Source organism: Varroa jacobsoni, unplaced genomic scaffold, assembly GCF_002532875.2.
Source record: "Varroa jacobsoni isolate VJ856 unplaced genomic scaffold, vjacob_1.0 scaffold_611, whole genome shotgun sequence".
Lineage (NCBI taxonomy): Eukaryota > Metazoa > Arthropoda > Arachnida > Mesostigmata > Varroidae > Varroa > Varroa jacobsoni.
The window spans coordinates 1-15,163 of record NW_019213513.1 but is presented as its reverse complement, the minus strand read 5'-3'; the positions used below and the strand labels follow the sequence as shown (position 1 = coordinate 15,163).

The window sequence follows — 15,163 nt, the reverse complement described above, 5'->3', positions numbered from 1 at the left end:
TATAGAGAAAGAAAGAAAGAGAGAGAGAGGGAGAGAGAGAGAGAGAGATTTATCTACTCTTAGAAGTTAACGTGGCTAATTTGATCAGTTCTGATCTTTATCCGTATATTAGCGTGTTAAGTGCCTCATCTATTTAATACAGCTGAACGCTGTAAAGTTAGTTCACTAGTCAATGATATTGTCAATAGTTTTTATGTTATTGATCCTGCATCCACAACAAATTTGTGTATACTTCTATTTATATTTATGACGTACTTCATTCGTTGCTATTTCCGCGAAGAGCCCCATTGATATGTCGATGAAACAAGCAAAATCTAAAGTGAGGCTGAGCCAAGAAGTAAATACGCCCCCGTTTGCGGGCAGCACCGTTCCGGCAGTCCTGTTTTACGTAAGAGTTTTAAACCGGTCGCAGACACTGCTTGATAAAGCCCCACTCGGTACGCCGCCGTCAAATAGATTCTCATGTAATCGCACCTCGTCGGCGCATAATGTCTGAACGCGTGACTAATTCAATCCGAAGAGAAAGCTCGGGTTGCTTGTTGATTGGAGATTGGGCACCGTCGCCTTTGTCGGGCCTCGGGTAACCGTCACGAGCTACTATTCAATAAATTAATACTTCGACTTTCAAATGCAGAGTCTCTGTTGGACGTCACCAGCAAATAGGACCAGACGAGGTTCCTATTGACTGCGGTGGTAGCAACTACGTCTCACGGAAGCTTGGTTCATATGAATAAAATTGAATTTTTTTCTTTAATAGATCACATGTTTTAGACATCTTTATGTGGGAACGTATCAGCTGAACTTACGTCCGCCTAAAGCGTGTGAGAGTGAGTTGTCATGTCACTTAATGTGTTATTTTTCTTGCGAGACCTTGCAGATGAAGACATTATTGTTTATCAGTAACACTTCAGTAGAAAGTTACGTGGTCGAGCGGTCATAACAGTTATGACGTGTTAAGCTTACGTAAGAGCATGCGCTTTCGGGTGTTCGACGAGTCAAAATGAACTACTCAACTATATATATATAATGAAGCCTAGCTAGAACAGGTATAAGGTTTATGTAGAACTACGAAGTAAACGAGCAGGAAAATTACCTTACATGTATGAGATACGACAAGAAATAAACATGTGTAGTAGAAACAGGCTGGCTATGGAGCACGCCCTGCTTCTAATTGCACAAACATACGTAAGTGAAGCAAAAGGGTTTAGATTTAGTTTACAGTAATCAAAGCACTTTTATTTGTCGCTACTGGCTACCTTCAGCAAATGCTTAAGCCTACACATTCGACTGAAGTCAGCACGAGGTGTGAACACGACGAGATTACTACTCGTACTTAGTTGTCAAGTGTACATTTGTTACGCGTTTGGCATAGACGTCGCTTGGATACAGAGCGACTTCCGCATAACCTCATCTATTTTATACCTTATTTTTCCGGTTTGACTTGGCCTCGGGAAGTTTCGTCCGCCTGCTGCGGCTGCCCCTTCCTGTCGGTTCCTATCGTCCCATAATTCCGAAATAGGCGTGATATTTGTTGATAGTACAAACGTAGTTCATCCGTGGATCTGCGGCCAGTCAACCAACTAGGAGCTAGAGTTAGGAATCTAGCAGTTGTCATCCAGGTAAGCTAGATTTGGCGTTTGCTGACTGAACATATCGCAGTCGGCGGTCAGCGACGCCCAGGCCGCTGTAAACCCGGCGACAGACTCAGACGGCGCGGAAAGTGCCAGACAGATCGAGGTAATAATAGGCAACCAAATGGGCGTCAGCTAAAGCTAGCCTTCTTACAACATGAAAACAGGAGGTAAGCTCAGTGCTACCACTAGTATCTAATATAATATATCTATATGTATAGCTCCTCACTGTGAGTAAGGCTTTCCATACCGCTCGCAATGGCACGATAGCAATGGGAGCGCAAAACGATACACAATCAAACAGCCTTGCAAACTATCAGTGATCAAATAGCCAGGATTAGCATCAATAACAGAATCACCCCGCATCAGCACGCGCCAGACTGCTAGGCGCGGCCCAAGGCCGAAGATACGGCTCATGTCTACAGCGTCGACTGAACTCTATCAGTGCGAGATTCAGCGAGACTCGTCGTCTCTCGGTTGGTCTAAGAAACGATTATTGACAAAAACCTTGCAAAACCAATGCTAAATACACCCAGGACTATAGGAATATCTAGTTTTTATGCACGTAGTTTAGGTATATATACTGGAAAAGAAGTAGCCGCGATGCTGGCCTTTCGCGCATTCTGCTAAACCAGCCGCCATTGCCGCTACTGGGACTCCGTCTGCGAGGAACGGATTAGTCTTCTTGGTACCAGCTCGTTCGGGGACAATAGACCCTCATGATATAGACAACCCAAAGGAACAGCAAAGTAACTAGCCAGAGGGAGCGTTACAAAACAGCCCGTTATTGGCCCAGACGTCCAATTGTTGAACCGAGTATCTGAGAATATTGACTTCGTTGCGTAGGGCTGATTAACCATTTATAATTATAAGATACGCAACAAACTAATAAATAGTGCTACGACAGGAAGATTCAAAAACGCTGTATTGCCTGCGCTCTTCGCACTGGAAACATCATATACATACGGTGGAAGGGATTGGTGCAATGGAAGTCACAGCCCGCCTAGCAGCACAATAATTGAATGAAGTCACATGGTAGCGCCACGAATTTCAACACGCTCACATCATATCGAATTGGGCGATCTTAACGCCCACAACGACAAGCGGCAACAGACCCAGCCGCCCAGATGCACGAATCATAGGGCACGACAAAGGAGGTAACGAGTTCACCCATCATTTCTATAATACATAAAGTGGCAAATTTAACGCAGCCACTATACACGCGTGCATGTTTTTTCATCCCGCCTCGATTTTATGCAATCGATATAATTCGAGTCGTTTTCAAGCGAAAATTGATTGGCTGATATCAAATAATAAAGCCTTTACCGATCGACTTCTGGCGTTGGAAAGCAGTCGGCGGATGAAGATGTTTGAGTTGCCCTTTGCAACGTCCGAGACAGATGGTAGACAGTTCCGGAAATCCCGCCTGCCACAGGATGACTCCTTGACGGGGATCAACACAGACGACTGTCTTCCGAAAATTCTACCGTCAGCTTGGCACGCTTAGCATTGATGTTGCTAAGTATGCTCGTTTGGAAATTGCGAATGAAATAAGACGGTTTACGTACGATTTTATTTACTTATAATATTTACGTATGTGCTTGGCTCACGATATGTAATCGACGACAGACAGTTTACGTATGTAAGTGCACCTTGCCGCCGTTGGTCTATTATCACTCAGTTATCACCAATTCATTTCGTTATTCGTGCTGGTATTCTGTGCTCTGTCAGAAGATTGATTGAGAGCCAAAGCAATCGATGAAATTCTGTCAGGGAGTGGGCATCTGCAACGTTGCCAATGTGTTGGCAGTAACAGCAGCAGAACAAACAATAAGATAGCCGACATGGCCGACTGGTCTCAGGCCAGATCTCAAACGCGAAGATCCCAGCCCATCTACACAGCAGCGGGTTTGAGTATTCCGAGCTGTTTATGCGTCGTCGCTGAACATCGTTACTCCTACGATGACAGCGGCAGGAGCGACTACTATAGCAAGAACGCCCTGCGCAATACTCCTTAGCCAGTTTCGAGCAGGCTTCTAGAAGCCTATGAGTATGGCCCTTTAGCGTTTAGCATCTAGCGACTAGGTGCTAACAGATTGATACTGTCGTATGGTGATATTGTAGAATGTGATGAGATCGCTGCCGTTGCCGTTACAAACTTCGTGTGAGATCGTAATAGCTATCGTCGCTGAGCCCCGTCCCATTTAGCCGCTAGCTGTTGCAACGCAAAAGTATGTAGAGTAGAACAAGCGAGTGAGCGACGGCTGGTAGCCATCTAAACCATTTGACTATTTCTTCCATTGTTGACTTACCGCTCGCGCAGAGCATCAAATGTCAGCAGAGAAATGGTTTCTGTTGTGGCCGATCTGCTACCGCTTACAGCGGGAGCAGCACTCGGAGTTACACACAGAGTTGAACGCATACACACGGTTCTAGTGAGATACAGCGACGCACGTGTCGATACCCATAAAGGACTATTACATGACGAACACGCAGGCCCGGTGGCCGTCTTAGCGGCGGCGGTAACGGCGGCGGTGGTGGCGGCATCGAGGTGGCCACGTTCGTAACAGTAGCAGCCGCTTAACAAACGGACGCACACCGGCGCCGGCGAACGCCAAGAAACGTCAGACCCCCCACAGGGAGGCCACAACGGCATTGTGGTTGTAATCTGTTCGCCATTGTGGCGTTAGCTGCCCTGCATGCAATCTCCAGAGCCGAATCTCGACCACCACGCTACCGCTAGAATCATCGTCGTCGTAGTCGTTGCCGTCGTCGTCGTCGTCATAGTCATCTTCTTTATGATGAACAGCATAAGAAGAAGAAGAAGCAGCAGCGCCATTAGAATCACCGTTGAACAGTGCCATCAGAATAACGGAATAGCTGTTTCTCGTAACTACTTTTGACGAAGCTACTTCTACGATCCCCCAACTGTCACCAGCATCAACGACGCCGTCAGCATTGCAGCTCCTTTGGCTGCATATAGATGACATACCATGACAAAATACTAATATGGCTTCCGCTGGTTATGAAGTCTCGGCAAGCATGAGAATCGTTCAGCACGGGGCAGTGGTCGTTGAACCAGTTACGTGCTATTTCACAGTATAGCGGGCCTAGCGACGATGCAACGCAACGATCACAATAGGCTACTGCCTGGCTGAGATCAATTTCAAACTAGATATGTTTTTTGTACAGAGATTGGCATGAGAACGTCTCAGATACCCTAGATTCTGCAGCCTTAGTAAGAACTCAAGGTAGGCTGCAAACAACAGTAACTCCCTCGATAGCAAAACGTTCGCTGCTTGTTCCGCCATGCGTAAAGGTCTCAGGCGCCAACTCTTCAATAATCCCAATCCTTCAACTCAATGGTCAATAAGATCTTAGGGGATATCTGGCTAAAGTGTGAAAATACAAAAAACCGTAAAGCGTCGGCTACAACAGTCAGTTATGAAAAGAAATAACGTTTATGACAAAAAGCAACCATAACACCAGACGACCCAGCAGAACCCAATTATAGAGGTTAACAGGTTCTCATGACGTCGGCGTCCCTGTTATGGTGTCATTGAGTATCCGTCATTGTAGACGCATGCGGCCGCAAGGTGACACGCAGCGTCGGCTTCGATGGAAGCCGTTTGTGTGAATGCTCTTTTCGAAGCGAAGTTATGTGGAAAGATCAATGGCGCTTGACGGAAGGTATACATACAGCATAGCAAACTTAATCATATAAGGGCGTTGTTAGACAAAAGCATGGCTGAAGGCCAAACATCACCGTCGTCCCAGACCATATATGAGTCCAAGCTTGACAAGGGGTAAACGTTTAGCCAGCGTTGCACTGATGAAATGATGAACAATCAACCGACAGATGAAAATAGGCCCATATAAAACCGCTCACAAACCCTCCTGTGTACTAACAATTCAAGCCTAAAAACATCAATACGAAGGTCAGGGCTCGCTCAACTAGAATGGATAGAAAAAAATACGTATGGAATCATATGTAGGTTATAGATAAAGTGCTTCCGGCCAACGCCTTCCTGCGAATAACAGGACAGCGCATTAATCTATAATGTTGTCAGAAAAACTAAGTGTCAATGTACAGCGATTGAACTTTGGTTGCTATGCCATTTGAAGTGACGATCTTTTTTTCTTTTATTAACGTCCTCCCGATCAAAATGCTATCTTCTGCCATAAGCCCAAATACTACAGAGGTGTCTATACGTCGCCAGTAGAATAGATGTCTTGTACAGACCTTACCATTGCATACGTCTCGTACCGTGTCACTTTCACGTTACAAGTTTATTGACAAAATACGTTGTCAAAATGACGCAAGAGCATGACTTTTCATGAGCATGAAGAAGAGTAACGTATTTCTTTGTAGAGTTACAGTACTTTGAAGCAAACTTGATTGGTTCACTGAACTGCGAGACGCTCTTGGCCATCGCTGAAATCAATTTTTGATCCTAATATGTGTCCTAAAAGTAAACTGAAAGGACGACTGTAGATAAAAATATTCGCTGTTACAAGATGCCCCCTCCAATATAATAGCTCCAATATGATAGTTTCATTATCAATCAATCATCTACTATGCAACCAAATCGTTATTATGCCGTAAAAAAAATCACATGGTATTCCTCTACCTGTTGGGTTGCTTCTTTTTTGTCGAGGTCGAAATGATGAAAACAAAATGCTCTATCCCGAGCTTTCAACAAAATCATGCAGCTGTTAAAATCAGAGCAATTAACAGGATGTCTCCTTCTTCTAAACGCATACGAGATAAAGGAGCATCTAGAGAAAAGGTTCGCAAGCACAAAATCATTTTGCGAGAATGGTGATTCGCTGAAATTTTAAGGGTCTATTAGGTGTTTGAAACACGGGCCTCGTGGAAGGTACTGACGCAGATGTTTGTGAAATTTTTTTATGTTTGAGGAACGATCCCTTTAATCCGATAGCATTAGTGGACTCGCTAGTTTTTGCTGAGATTTAGGAACAGGATAGTCAACAATTTGACTAGCACGTAATGTTACCTACATAGGACCTAATACGTATTGCGCGAAGCGGGGAGTCGGAAAGTCAGTAGGTAAATACTTTTATAGCGCAGTCTTTTCTCACAGATATTTAAAGAATTATTTTAATGTAACATAAGCAAACGCTTTACAAAACAGCCTTCATAGGCATTGGGCGAGATGATTACTGCTTTCGTTTTATCTTGAAGTAAATCTTGAAGTAGGGACAACGTTTTTTCACGACTGTTTTATCATACACATATAAAAATTGATTGTATATTCGGAAACGTAATCTCTACCCTTCGAGACCTCGTATCGTTCCATCATACTTAACAAATAAGCTAAATGTCTTCAGTTCTGCTGTTAATGTCTGTCCGACAATGAGATCCGTTTTCGTGAAAGCCATTTTCAGCGGTCTAGCGTTGCTTGTCTTCTTTATTTATAGAGTATCCTTCTATTAAGAATGGCTTGTTCTTTATTTTCTTTTTTTTACTTCCCCACTTATCGTGCCAAAGTGAGAGCCGAAAATTTATTTAAGGCTCGATATATATTTTTTTATGGTGTTAAATAGTAGGTCTTGACAAGGCGAGCTGAAATTGTTAATATGTATATGCAGCTAAATCTGCATGTTTACGCTAAAAATACCTTCTGAAAAGCACCGTTTTACCATGTAACTTGCCTCGGTTTCGTACGATAAGTTTCGATAAATCGACCAAATAATATAAACTTTCGATAATTGTCAGTTTTAACATCTGCTACATCGATGTTATGTCGAACTTTTCCTCAGAAAATACATTCTAAGCCAAATAGATATTTGGCTTTATCTTTAGATAAATAAAGAAAAAAAAATATATTCTTCACAGTTTTCTTTTACTGCCAATCAATAATTTTGACAAACCGACTGTTTTGACTTTAACAGAGCGAAGGGAGTATTGCGCGACTTGTTCCCTCCCGTGTAACTATTTTTCAGTATTTCCTTTCTGTGAATATCAGTTTTGAAAGTTCGAGCCGTTGGCGTGGCGAATATTTTAGTAAACAAATTTTTCCTAAAATATCATTGATAATATTTTTTTACACACAATTAAAAATTTTTAACAGGATTTCTTGAGACCGGTCGACAGGCCTCGGTGAGTTGCATAACCCCCCTAAAGTGAAAAACGCATATTTCAGCATGAAAACAAACCAATAACCAATCTTGAGTGTTTTTTTTTTCTAAAAGGCCTATGCGCAGGGGGGGGGGGGGTGATTTTTTTGTATCGACTGAAAACTCTTAACGAGCTAGATTGAAATGTAACTATTATTCCTATATTTAAGTTTCAGTCTTCGATTCGTAAATGGTCTTTCAGCAGGAAAAATTCAACTTTGGGTTCTATTTAAAGATATTGCCCCTTGCAGCCATCGATAGATACCGACGAACTCAATGAAATACATTGCCTATACCCAAAGAAAAGGGTGAATATTTGAATGTTGCACCTCTCCTCATACAGTAAAAATCCGTTTAAACTAATTTTCTTGACTGAAAGTGTTGCCAACGACGTCCCAGGAACCGGATCGCGTTCATTATGCCTTATGCGGTAAAATGCGTTTCAGGCGCTTTTTTTAACCAAAAGCTTTACTTCGGACATCTCACGAGCGGAGTCAATAAGCCAGTCGATTTGACAAACCGAGCACATTTACGTGCGTCCCAGAAACGAAAACCGACCATATTTACGTGCCTCGTTGCGACATCGGCCGACGGCGCATCTTACGTACGTACGTACGTTTTTGACACGTCAGCCGACAACCGACTTTACTCCCGTACGTTGTTGCGGCGTCGGCCGACCTTATTTGCGTGCGTTCCAGAAACCAAATCAATTCAGCCGACATACGAAAAGCTTCCCGTTACAGGACTAGAAATGAGAGGCCAATTCGATGAACAGTATAAAATATAGAGTTTCCCCTCAGTAACTTCGTGGCTACGCAACATAAACTAGAGAGCGTGCATCGACTAATATTTTAGAAAGGATATATAATCAAACGGACGAACTATATTGTTCTGCGACTTTTTGCCTCTTATGATAACTACATATCGTAGTAGACTGTAGATAATAATGATAATAATATAGATAGCTACAATTGACTACGTATTTTTCTCACATAGCCAATGCACGCTACATACGATTCTATCTGAGCAAGTTTGATGTTTTCGCAGTGGTAATAGGTGGCCTATTTTCGGCCTACACCCTTTTGCCAGATTGGAAATAACAGGTGTATATACCCTATGCACACACACCTTTCGAAGACGTATGCAACGCATTATATGACACACAATGTTTCTACATTTTATGAAGCGGACATCTACAGTGATTTTTTATGTGACGCCTTGCGCATCTCAATTGTATCGTTTACCTCTGTTACTACCGACATTATGTACTTAGTCCTGAATCATCTGGAAATCAAAATCAGAATCAAATGGACAGTGGCTCCTGCCTCGTATGAGCACGGTCGCTAAACTCTTATTTGCGTCAAGTAAACTTTGGTCTTATCAGCCATCCAAATTCATGGCAACTGCTATCTATAACGTTAGTAATGTGCATATATCTTCAAATATTTACAGAAGAAAAAATTTCATGCCAACTAGTTATTATTTAAATACGCTTACATTAAAAAAAATCAATTACATTTAGTTTATAATTAGATTAATATAGATTAATAGGTTAATTTCGCTCTGACACGTTATTTTATTAACTATATCGATTAATCTATGAGTTGTTATTATAATTCCCTTAGTAGAATCTGGGAGCAGTAGCTGCCGCGGCGAAAGACGACAGTGTGACTATCTATCGATTTTCCAAAAGGCTATTTGGTGCAAGGCGTTTTTGGGGTTTTCTACTGCAATGAATCATCGGCATGAAAAAATGGCCAGCTTCGGTGTCAGCGAACTGGGGCGTATTGCAACTAAAATACCATTCATAGAAGTTCAGAAAAAACAAAGCTCCAAACAACGACACAATCTGTTGCAAGGTTTACCTAGTGTTTTGGGACCTCACATCAGCCGGCACACAGAGAACCCATAACAGACGCATTAGGTATATTCCTTTTGTTTAAAACGTAATCAAATCAGACTGTTGTTTTTAGTTTTCTTTGAATTTCAAGACTAGTAGCATTAAAAGCGCTAGACTCATGACGTAACACAATCAAACTTCGCCTAATAGAAAGCATTCACTCTCTATGGAAGCCCTATTTTAAGGTCGAATGGCTAACCACAGCTGTATCTGTTCGATATACAGGAAGGAAAAAATCTATGAAATCAGTCTATCGAACGGCTGTGCCCTTTGTTGCAAAAACGTTGTGCCAGTCATTGCACGCTACTGATCATGTCACAACGAATTTAGTCACATCAGGCGCAGCAGCCACGCCTGTGCCTTTCGTTCTTGTAAAGTAATATCTAGAAGGCAGTTACTATAGGAGCAGTATCAGGGACACCGTTGCTGGCCCTCTTCGTTTAAGTCTTGTCCTAACCACACATCTATTACGGACGTACGAAGAGCGCAAATTCATGCTGAATAAACCGCTAAATTACTTAGGCCAATCGATATTATAATACGCCTATATACAGTTTTCTAAATATACTTACACACACGTAGACAGAATGAGACGGGGCTTTCGCCACGGTCGCGGCATCGTGCACTTTTGTCCGTCGACGCGCCCTCACGACGCCACTACAATAAAATGAATGAGACTAACAATATGTAAAAATAGCGTCGTTGGTTCTTTGCTTCGCGGAGATAAACAGTACAGAAATCATCCAGTGTCAATTAACTCACATTCACGCACTCTCTGTCCTTCTATATATCTACATATATATCTATTTTTAATAGTTGTATCTGTTCAGTATCCGCGCCGTCAGATGGGTTCACTCACATGATAGTGATGGCTCTATTCACATTTTATTATTAATTACTCACAAAGACGAGCTAATCATCGTTTCTTCAATTTTTCGATAGGCAGTCCGTGTGCAACGCACCGCTCAGTGATGACAAGGACATTTCTCGTAGGAACAGCAATAGCGGAAGCGGCAGCTACAGGAGGCAAAAATGCATAGTCCCACACATATTCACTTCAAACGAAGAAAGACCTGGCAAACATGGCCCATCAACTATAATCAGGCCTCTTTCCGGAATCGGTGGCGATGCGCGGGTCGCTCAGTAGAAGATGGACAAACAAGCACCGAGACGCAAAATGATTTTGCCGCAGCGCGCAGAAATACTCATCGCCATTAGACGTCCGTTCTTATTGGCGGCGCGTATTTTCTTCGCGGTGCACGAGAACACCCGCCCGCCCGTCCAACCGTGCGTTTGTTTTTCGGGCTAGTCGTCGCCCGCTTCCGTTTCTTTATCTAGCTACGAGTATGCGCCGCGAACCTGTCGCTTCGTTGTACCGTGCGCTGGATCGTGTCTTGTAGTAGGAGCAATTGCAATCGGTCTAACGTAGATCTGCCGCAGCACCAGCAAGCGCACGAGCCGAATCGTACCAATCGTTAGACGCCCTGTGCTCGCGGCTCGATCGCGGGTAGAAGAACGACGGACCGAGCTCTACGAGTGCGCGCTAACACGGCCTGTCCGCTAGGTGGCGCACCTAGGAATCATCTCGCGGCCGGTTGGGAGAGGAGAAAGAGCACGATAGATAGACTCGCTGCGGTGACTCGTTGCCTTTTATTTGTCTAGCTTGCCAGTCAGCCGGTCAGCCCGTCGTCGGGCCCGGTGGTTGCCGGTGTCGGTGATCACTGTAGTAGTCGCCGCCGCCGCCGCCGCCGCCGCCGCCGCCGCCGTTGCTGATGACACCAGGTGGCGGCAGTGGCGTCATAGAAGTAAATGGCAATTGACGCACTGCGAAATGGCAGCAATGATCATGCTGCTGCTGATGAAGGTGAACGGATGAACATATTTGTCGCAAGACGAAGTTGAAAAATGGGAAAAGAAAATAAACAATGAAAGTTTAACTATCCCGATCAGTGTATTGGCTGTGTCTTTCGCCCGTTTGTGCCGCCGATGGGGCTTTAGAGATGTTCAATTACGAAGTGCTTTTTTGCGAAAGTACCCATGTCCTCTTGTCTAAAATTGAGAAAATCGATTTTTTTTTTTATATGAAAAGTAAATAATCGAGCTCATGTATTTTCTGTACTAGAACTGTAGGTAAATCTGAACCGGCTGGGTTTAGGGGATCTTGTTCTAGTAGTTTATGCGGTAGCAGTGTTTGCGCAGAAAGCCCAAAATTTGCCTACGTTTTTTCACTCTTCGATCAACTTTTGATGGCATTTCTCGCTACGATTCGACGTCAGGGCCATCAGAAGAATAGGGAAAGTGTTGCTGCTACCTTTCAAAATCGACAGAAATAGGCTTCGACCTCTTATATGAAAATACTCGATATATGGAAGACAATCGCACCGTACAAATTCTTTTGAAGCGCAGCAGTACACGAACCAGAACTGGCATAAGCAGAGCAAGCTTACGATGGCATACCATCACCCGCTTGATTAGCGCAACCATTTACTCAGCGAAAAACGTAATATAAAAACGCCTTCGTTATCGTAAGAGGCTAACCATTGCGAATAGATATAATGGACCAACCTACGAAGAGCACACATCAATTTTTGTCCCAAGTCAGTTTTTAGTAAGAAAAATAAAACTAAAAGAAACCAATAATAAATAATATGCGTCAATTAGACAAAGGGCATCCGGAACAAAGGACGTATTATCGTATGCACGGAAAACAGAAACAATAAAAAAATAGAGAAAATAGTTCCTTTCAGATTCGAGAGAGTGACTAGCTGGCGAACGTATTATCGGTGAAACAAAGGCGTTCGGTAGCGTTCTGAAGCGTTCATACGCACGTTCGTTGAGAACAGCCCCGAAAAAAATGACCGAGAAAAAAATTATGTTTCTCTCTTAATCTCTCCTTCAACCTTTAATTCAATTTTCTGTCAGCGTTGTCTCCTACTATGCGTAACCCGCCGTTGGATTCGTCGAATGCTTTCTCGCGGTACATCCATAGGCTTTCGGTGACCTCTTCGCTCTTGTTTTCATTGTTGTCTGTGTAGTTATTCGTAGCGTCTTTCTCTCTAGAAGGTCCTGTAGCCGATAAGAGGGTGGCGCAAAGCTTAGGCCTTTCTCTGATCTAAACCGACTTAGTTCTACCCTCGTGAATGGGACACGTTGTGTCTTATTCATTCAGCGGTTTGTTAAGCCGTTAGTGGATACTTCTGTAGGTAAACTCAACGAAGGGTTATTCGCAGACATTTGGCCATATGGACACTGACAGATGAATCTATATCGCCAAAAAAAAAGAGAATACAAATGTTTTGATTCAAGAACCCTTCTTTTCAAACAAATTCTACCACTGATAATGCATAAGTTCTTTTCAGTACAAAAAGGAACAAAGGCAGACCTATTCCGTTCAAGGCGTATGCACGTCATCATTGGCCTGTTAGAGGCCAACAGACTTCTATTAACTGGCTGTAAGCTTCGAGGTAAAATATTTTGAAGAATTTGCGGCGAAAAAGGCAAACGTTTCAATGGCAGAACGCTACGAATGTTGCTGACTTCGTACATCAATGGGACAATATGCATGCGTACCCAAAAAAAATTGAAAAATATCGCATAAACGTCTCGTTTATGAGAAAATGCAGTCCCTATAAACCTGCGCAGTGACATTAGTTTACAAGCGACAATGGAGCACGCCCAGTGTTATACCCAAATATATATATATATATGTATTTCACTCAAGTATGTTGAACTCCGAACTGGAACGTTGTTATTAAACGACACCAATGACTGTAATGGAAAACAGGACAATAATTAGAGCCATAATGGCAAAATCGAGATGGCGAACGCTAAGTCGTATATGGTTCAATGACTTCAATCGTACTATACATACTGGTCAGCCAACACTGTTCGTTGAGTAGCTGGGCGATGATGCCTAGTCAGCGGGTCGCTGATCGGAACGCTTGGGCATCTCTTCACGCGAACCAATTGTGTTTTGTCTCCTCGGCGTATGTATGCCTGACGCAACATCGCAGATTGTTTGTACAATTGAATATAATCATATATAACCGACTATTTATCACGAGCCGCTGCGGCCAAATTCACACGGCTCAAAGCTTTACCCGATTCGCCGATGTCGGCCACTTAGCTGCGCGAAATTGCCATTGAGGGTATTTATGGGAGAGCATCATACCCTTCTATTCTTTAAGACTAATAATAATCGGTCTTCCAATAACGAATCAATAGGTAATCCGGCTTGTAGACACCTAACATCAGGGCATCGATCGGGTAGATGGTGCTACTCACGGACATGGGCCACTCGTAATAGGCCCCGCGAATAGAAGAGAGAGATTACGTTATGCGGCGATGGATTGATAGCACGGACATGGCTAAAAAGCAACGAGTGACGGACTGCACAAGGAGAGCTTTTCACCGAACAAATAGCTACGAAGACCGCGCTGGAGATCTCAGGACCATATAAACAAAAGGCAAAGTAAACTTAGCGCCTTGGTGAGTTTGTTATAGTCATGGTGCCTGTAGCGGCACAACGATATCGTTTGGGCTTCTGATCGGCTCAGGAGTGGAAATCGAAAAGATAGCTTAATGAAGACGGACAGATCTATGTAGCAAAAGTAGTTTCGTATTTACAGATGTCTTTTTTCATTCGAAGAGCAGGAAGATTCGTAATAGGACGATCCATATAGAAACTTGATTTTTTGTAACGACATATAAGTGAATAGCCGTTCGAAAATATAGATACGATAACATTAGAATGTGTGAAAATGGACTACCAATACAAATAACTGAGGTACAATATAAATAACGTACTTTTTAGTTTTTTCTTTGCCTATCGCTTTCATGATGCAGGCTTGGTTGAAGAGACTTGCTGTAAGACACAATTCTTCCGAGGATCAACTCCACGAATCCAAATCTATAGGCAAAATCCCACCTTGGCGTTGCTGTCTGATTCCTGGGCCGTTCGTTTATCTTCAACAGAAAGCCGCTAGTTGGTCGATAGAACGTTTCTTGAGATCAGGTATTATGTGGGTACCAATTCGTCTGGCGTCTGGCAATATGATCGCAAATTATAGCCACAACGGTGCTATTCGTTGGAGACTCGTCGCGTCGCATTGTCTACGCAACTGTTTGCAAGCACTACTGAAAAACCTGGTTTCATGCAATTAACTTTGTTCACTCAGCACAAGTGTGAATTTCCGCTAAGGCCTTACCGTGCGCAAAGATGAAGTGCCCTTTTGAACAAAGCCAGTCAAGCACTACAGTCACGGGCTGCACCTATGGAGCTTCGAAGGGCACCAACAGGGCACGCAGCCCATAATTGCGAGAGCAATATGATGTTTATTGAAAGACTTTGATTGCGCACCGTCTTGTGTACCGGTGTGCAATGCGCTATCGACCCGAGCCCATTTTGCCCAGTTGCGACGAAATGGAAGCCGTACACACGAACATAAAATTTTGTATTGTGCACCAAAATTTTAGTTAAAAATAATCCATG

General features: G+C 43.2%; 1 protein-coding gene across 2 annotated transcripts in view; it reads right to left on the bottom strand.

Moving 5' to 3' along the window:
* The window catches only part of dpp (decapentaplegic morphogen), a 23,749-nt gene extending 13,083 nt beyond the window's left edge, over positions 1-10,666 (bottom strand). Inside the window, exons 1-2 of one of the 2 annotated variants that reach the window (XM_022835756.1) lie at positions 10,576-10,666; positions 10,245-10,329 (exon numbers count right to left, since the gene is read on the bottom strand). In XM_022835756.1, the coding sequence (XP_022691491.1) occupies positions 10,245-10,291 (47 nt within the window). In that variant the 5' untranslated portion in view covers positions 10,292-10,329; positions 10,576-10,666. Of the gene's footprint in view, positions 1-10,244 lie in introns of both variants that reach the window. The other variant, XM_022835755.1, reaches the window with a different exon arrangement.
* Between the last annotated feature and the right edge of the window lie 4,497 nt (positions 10,667-15,163).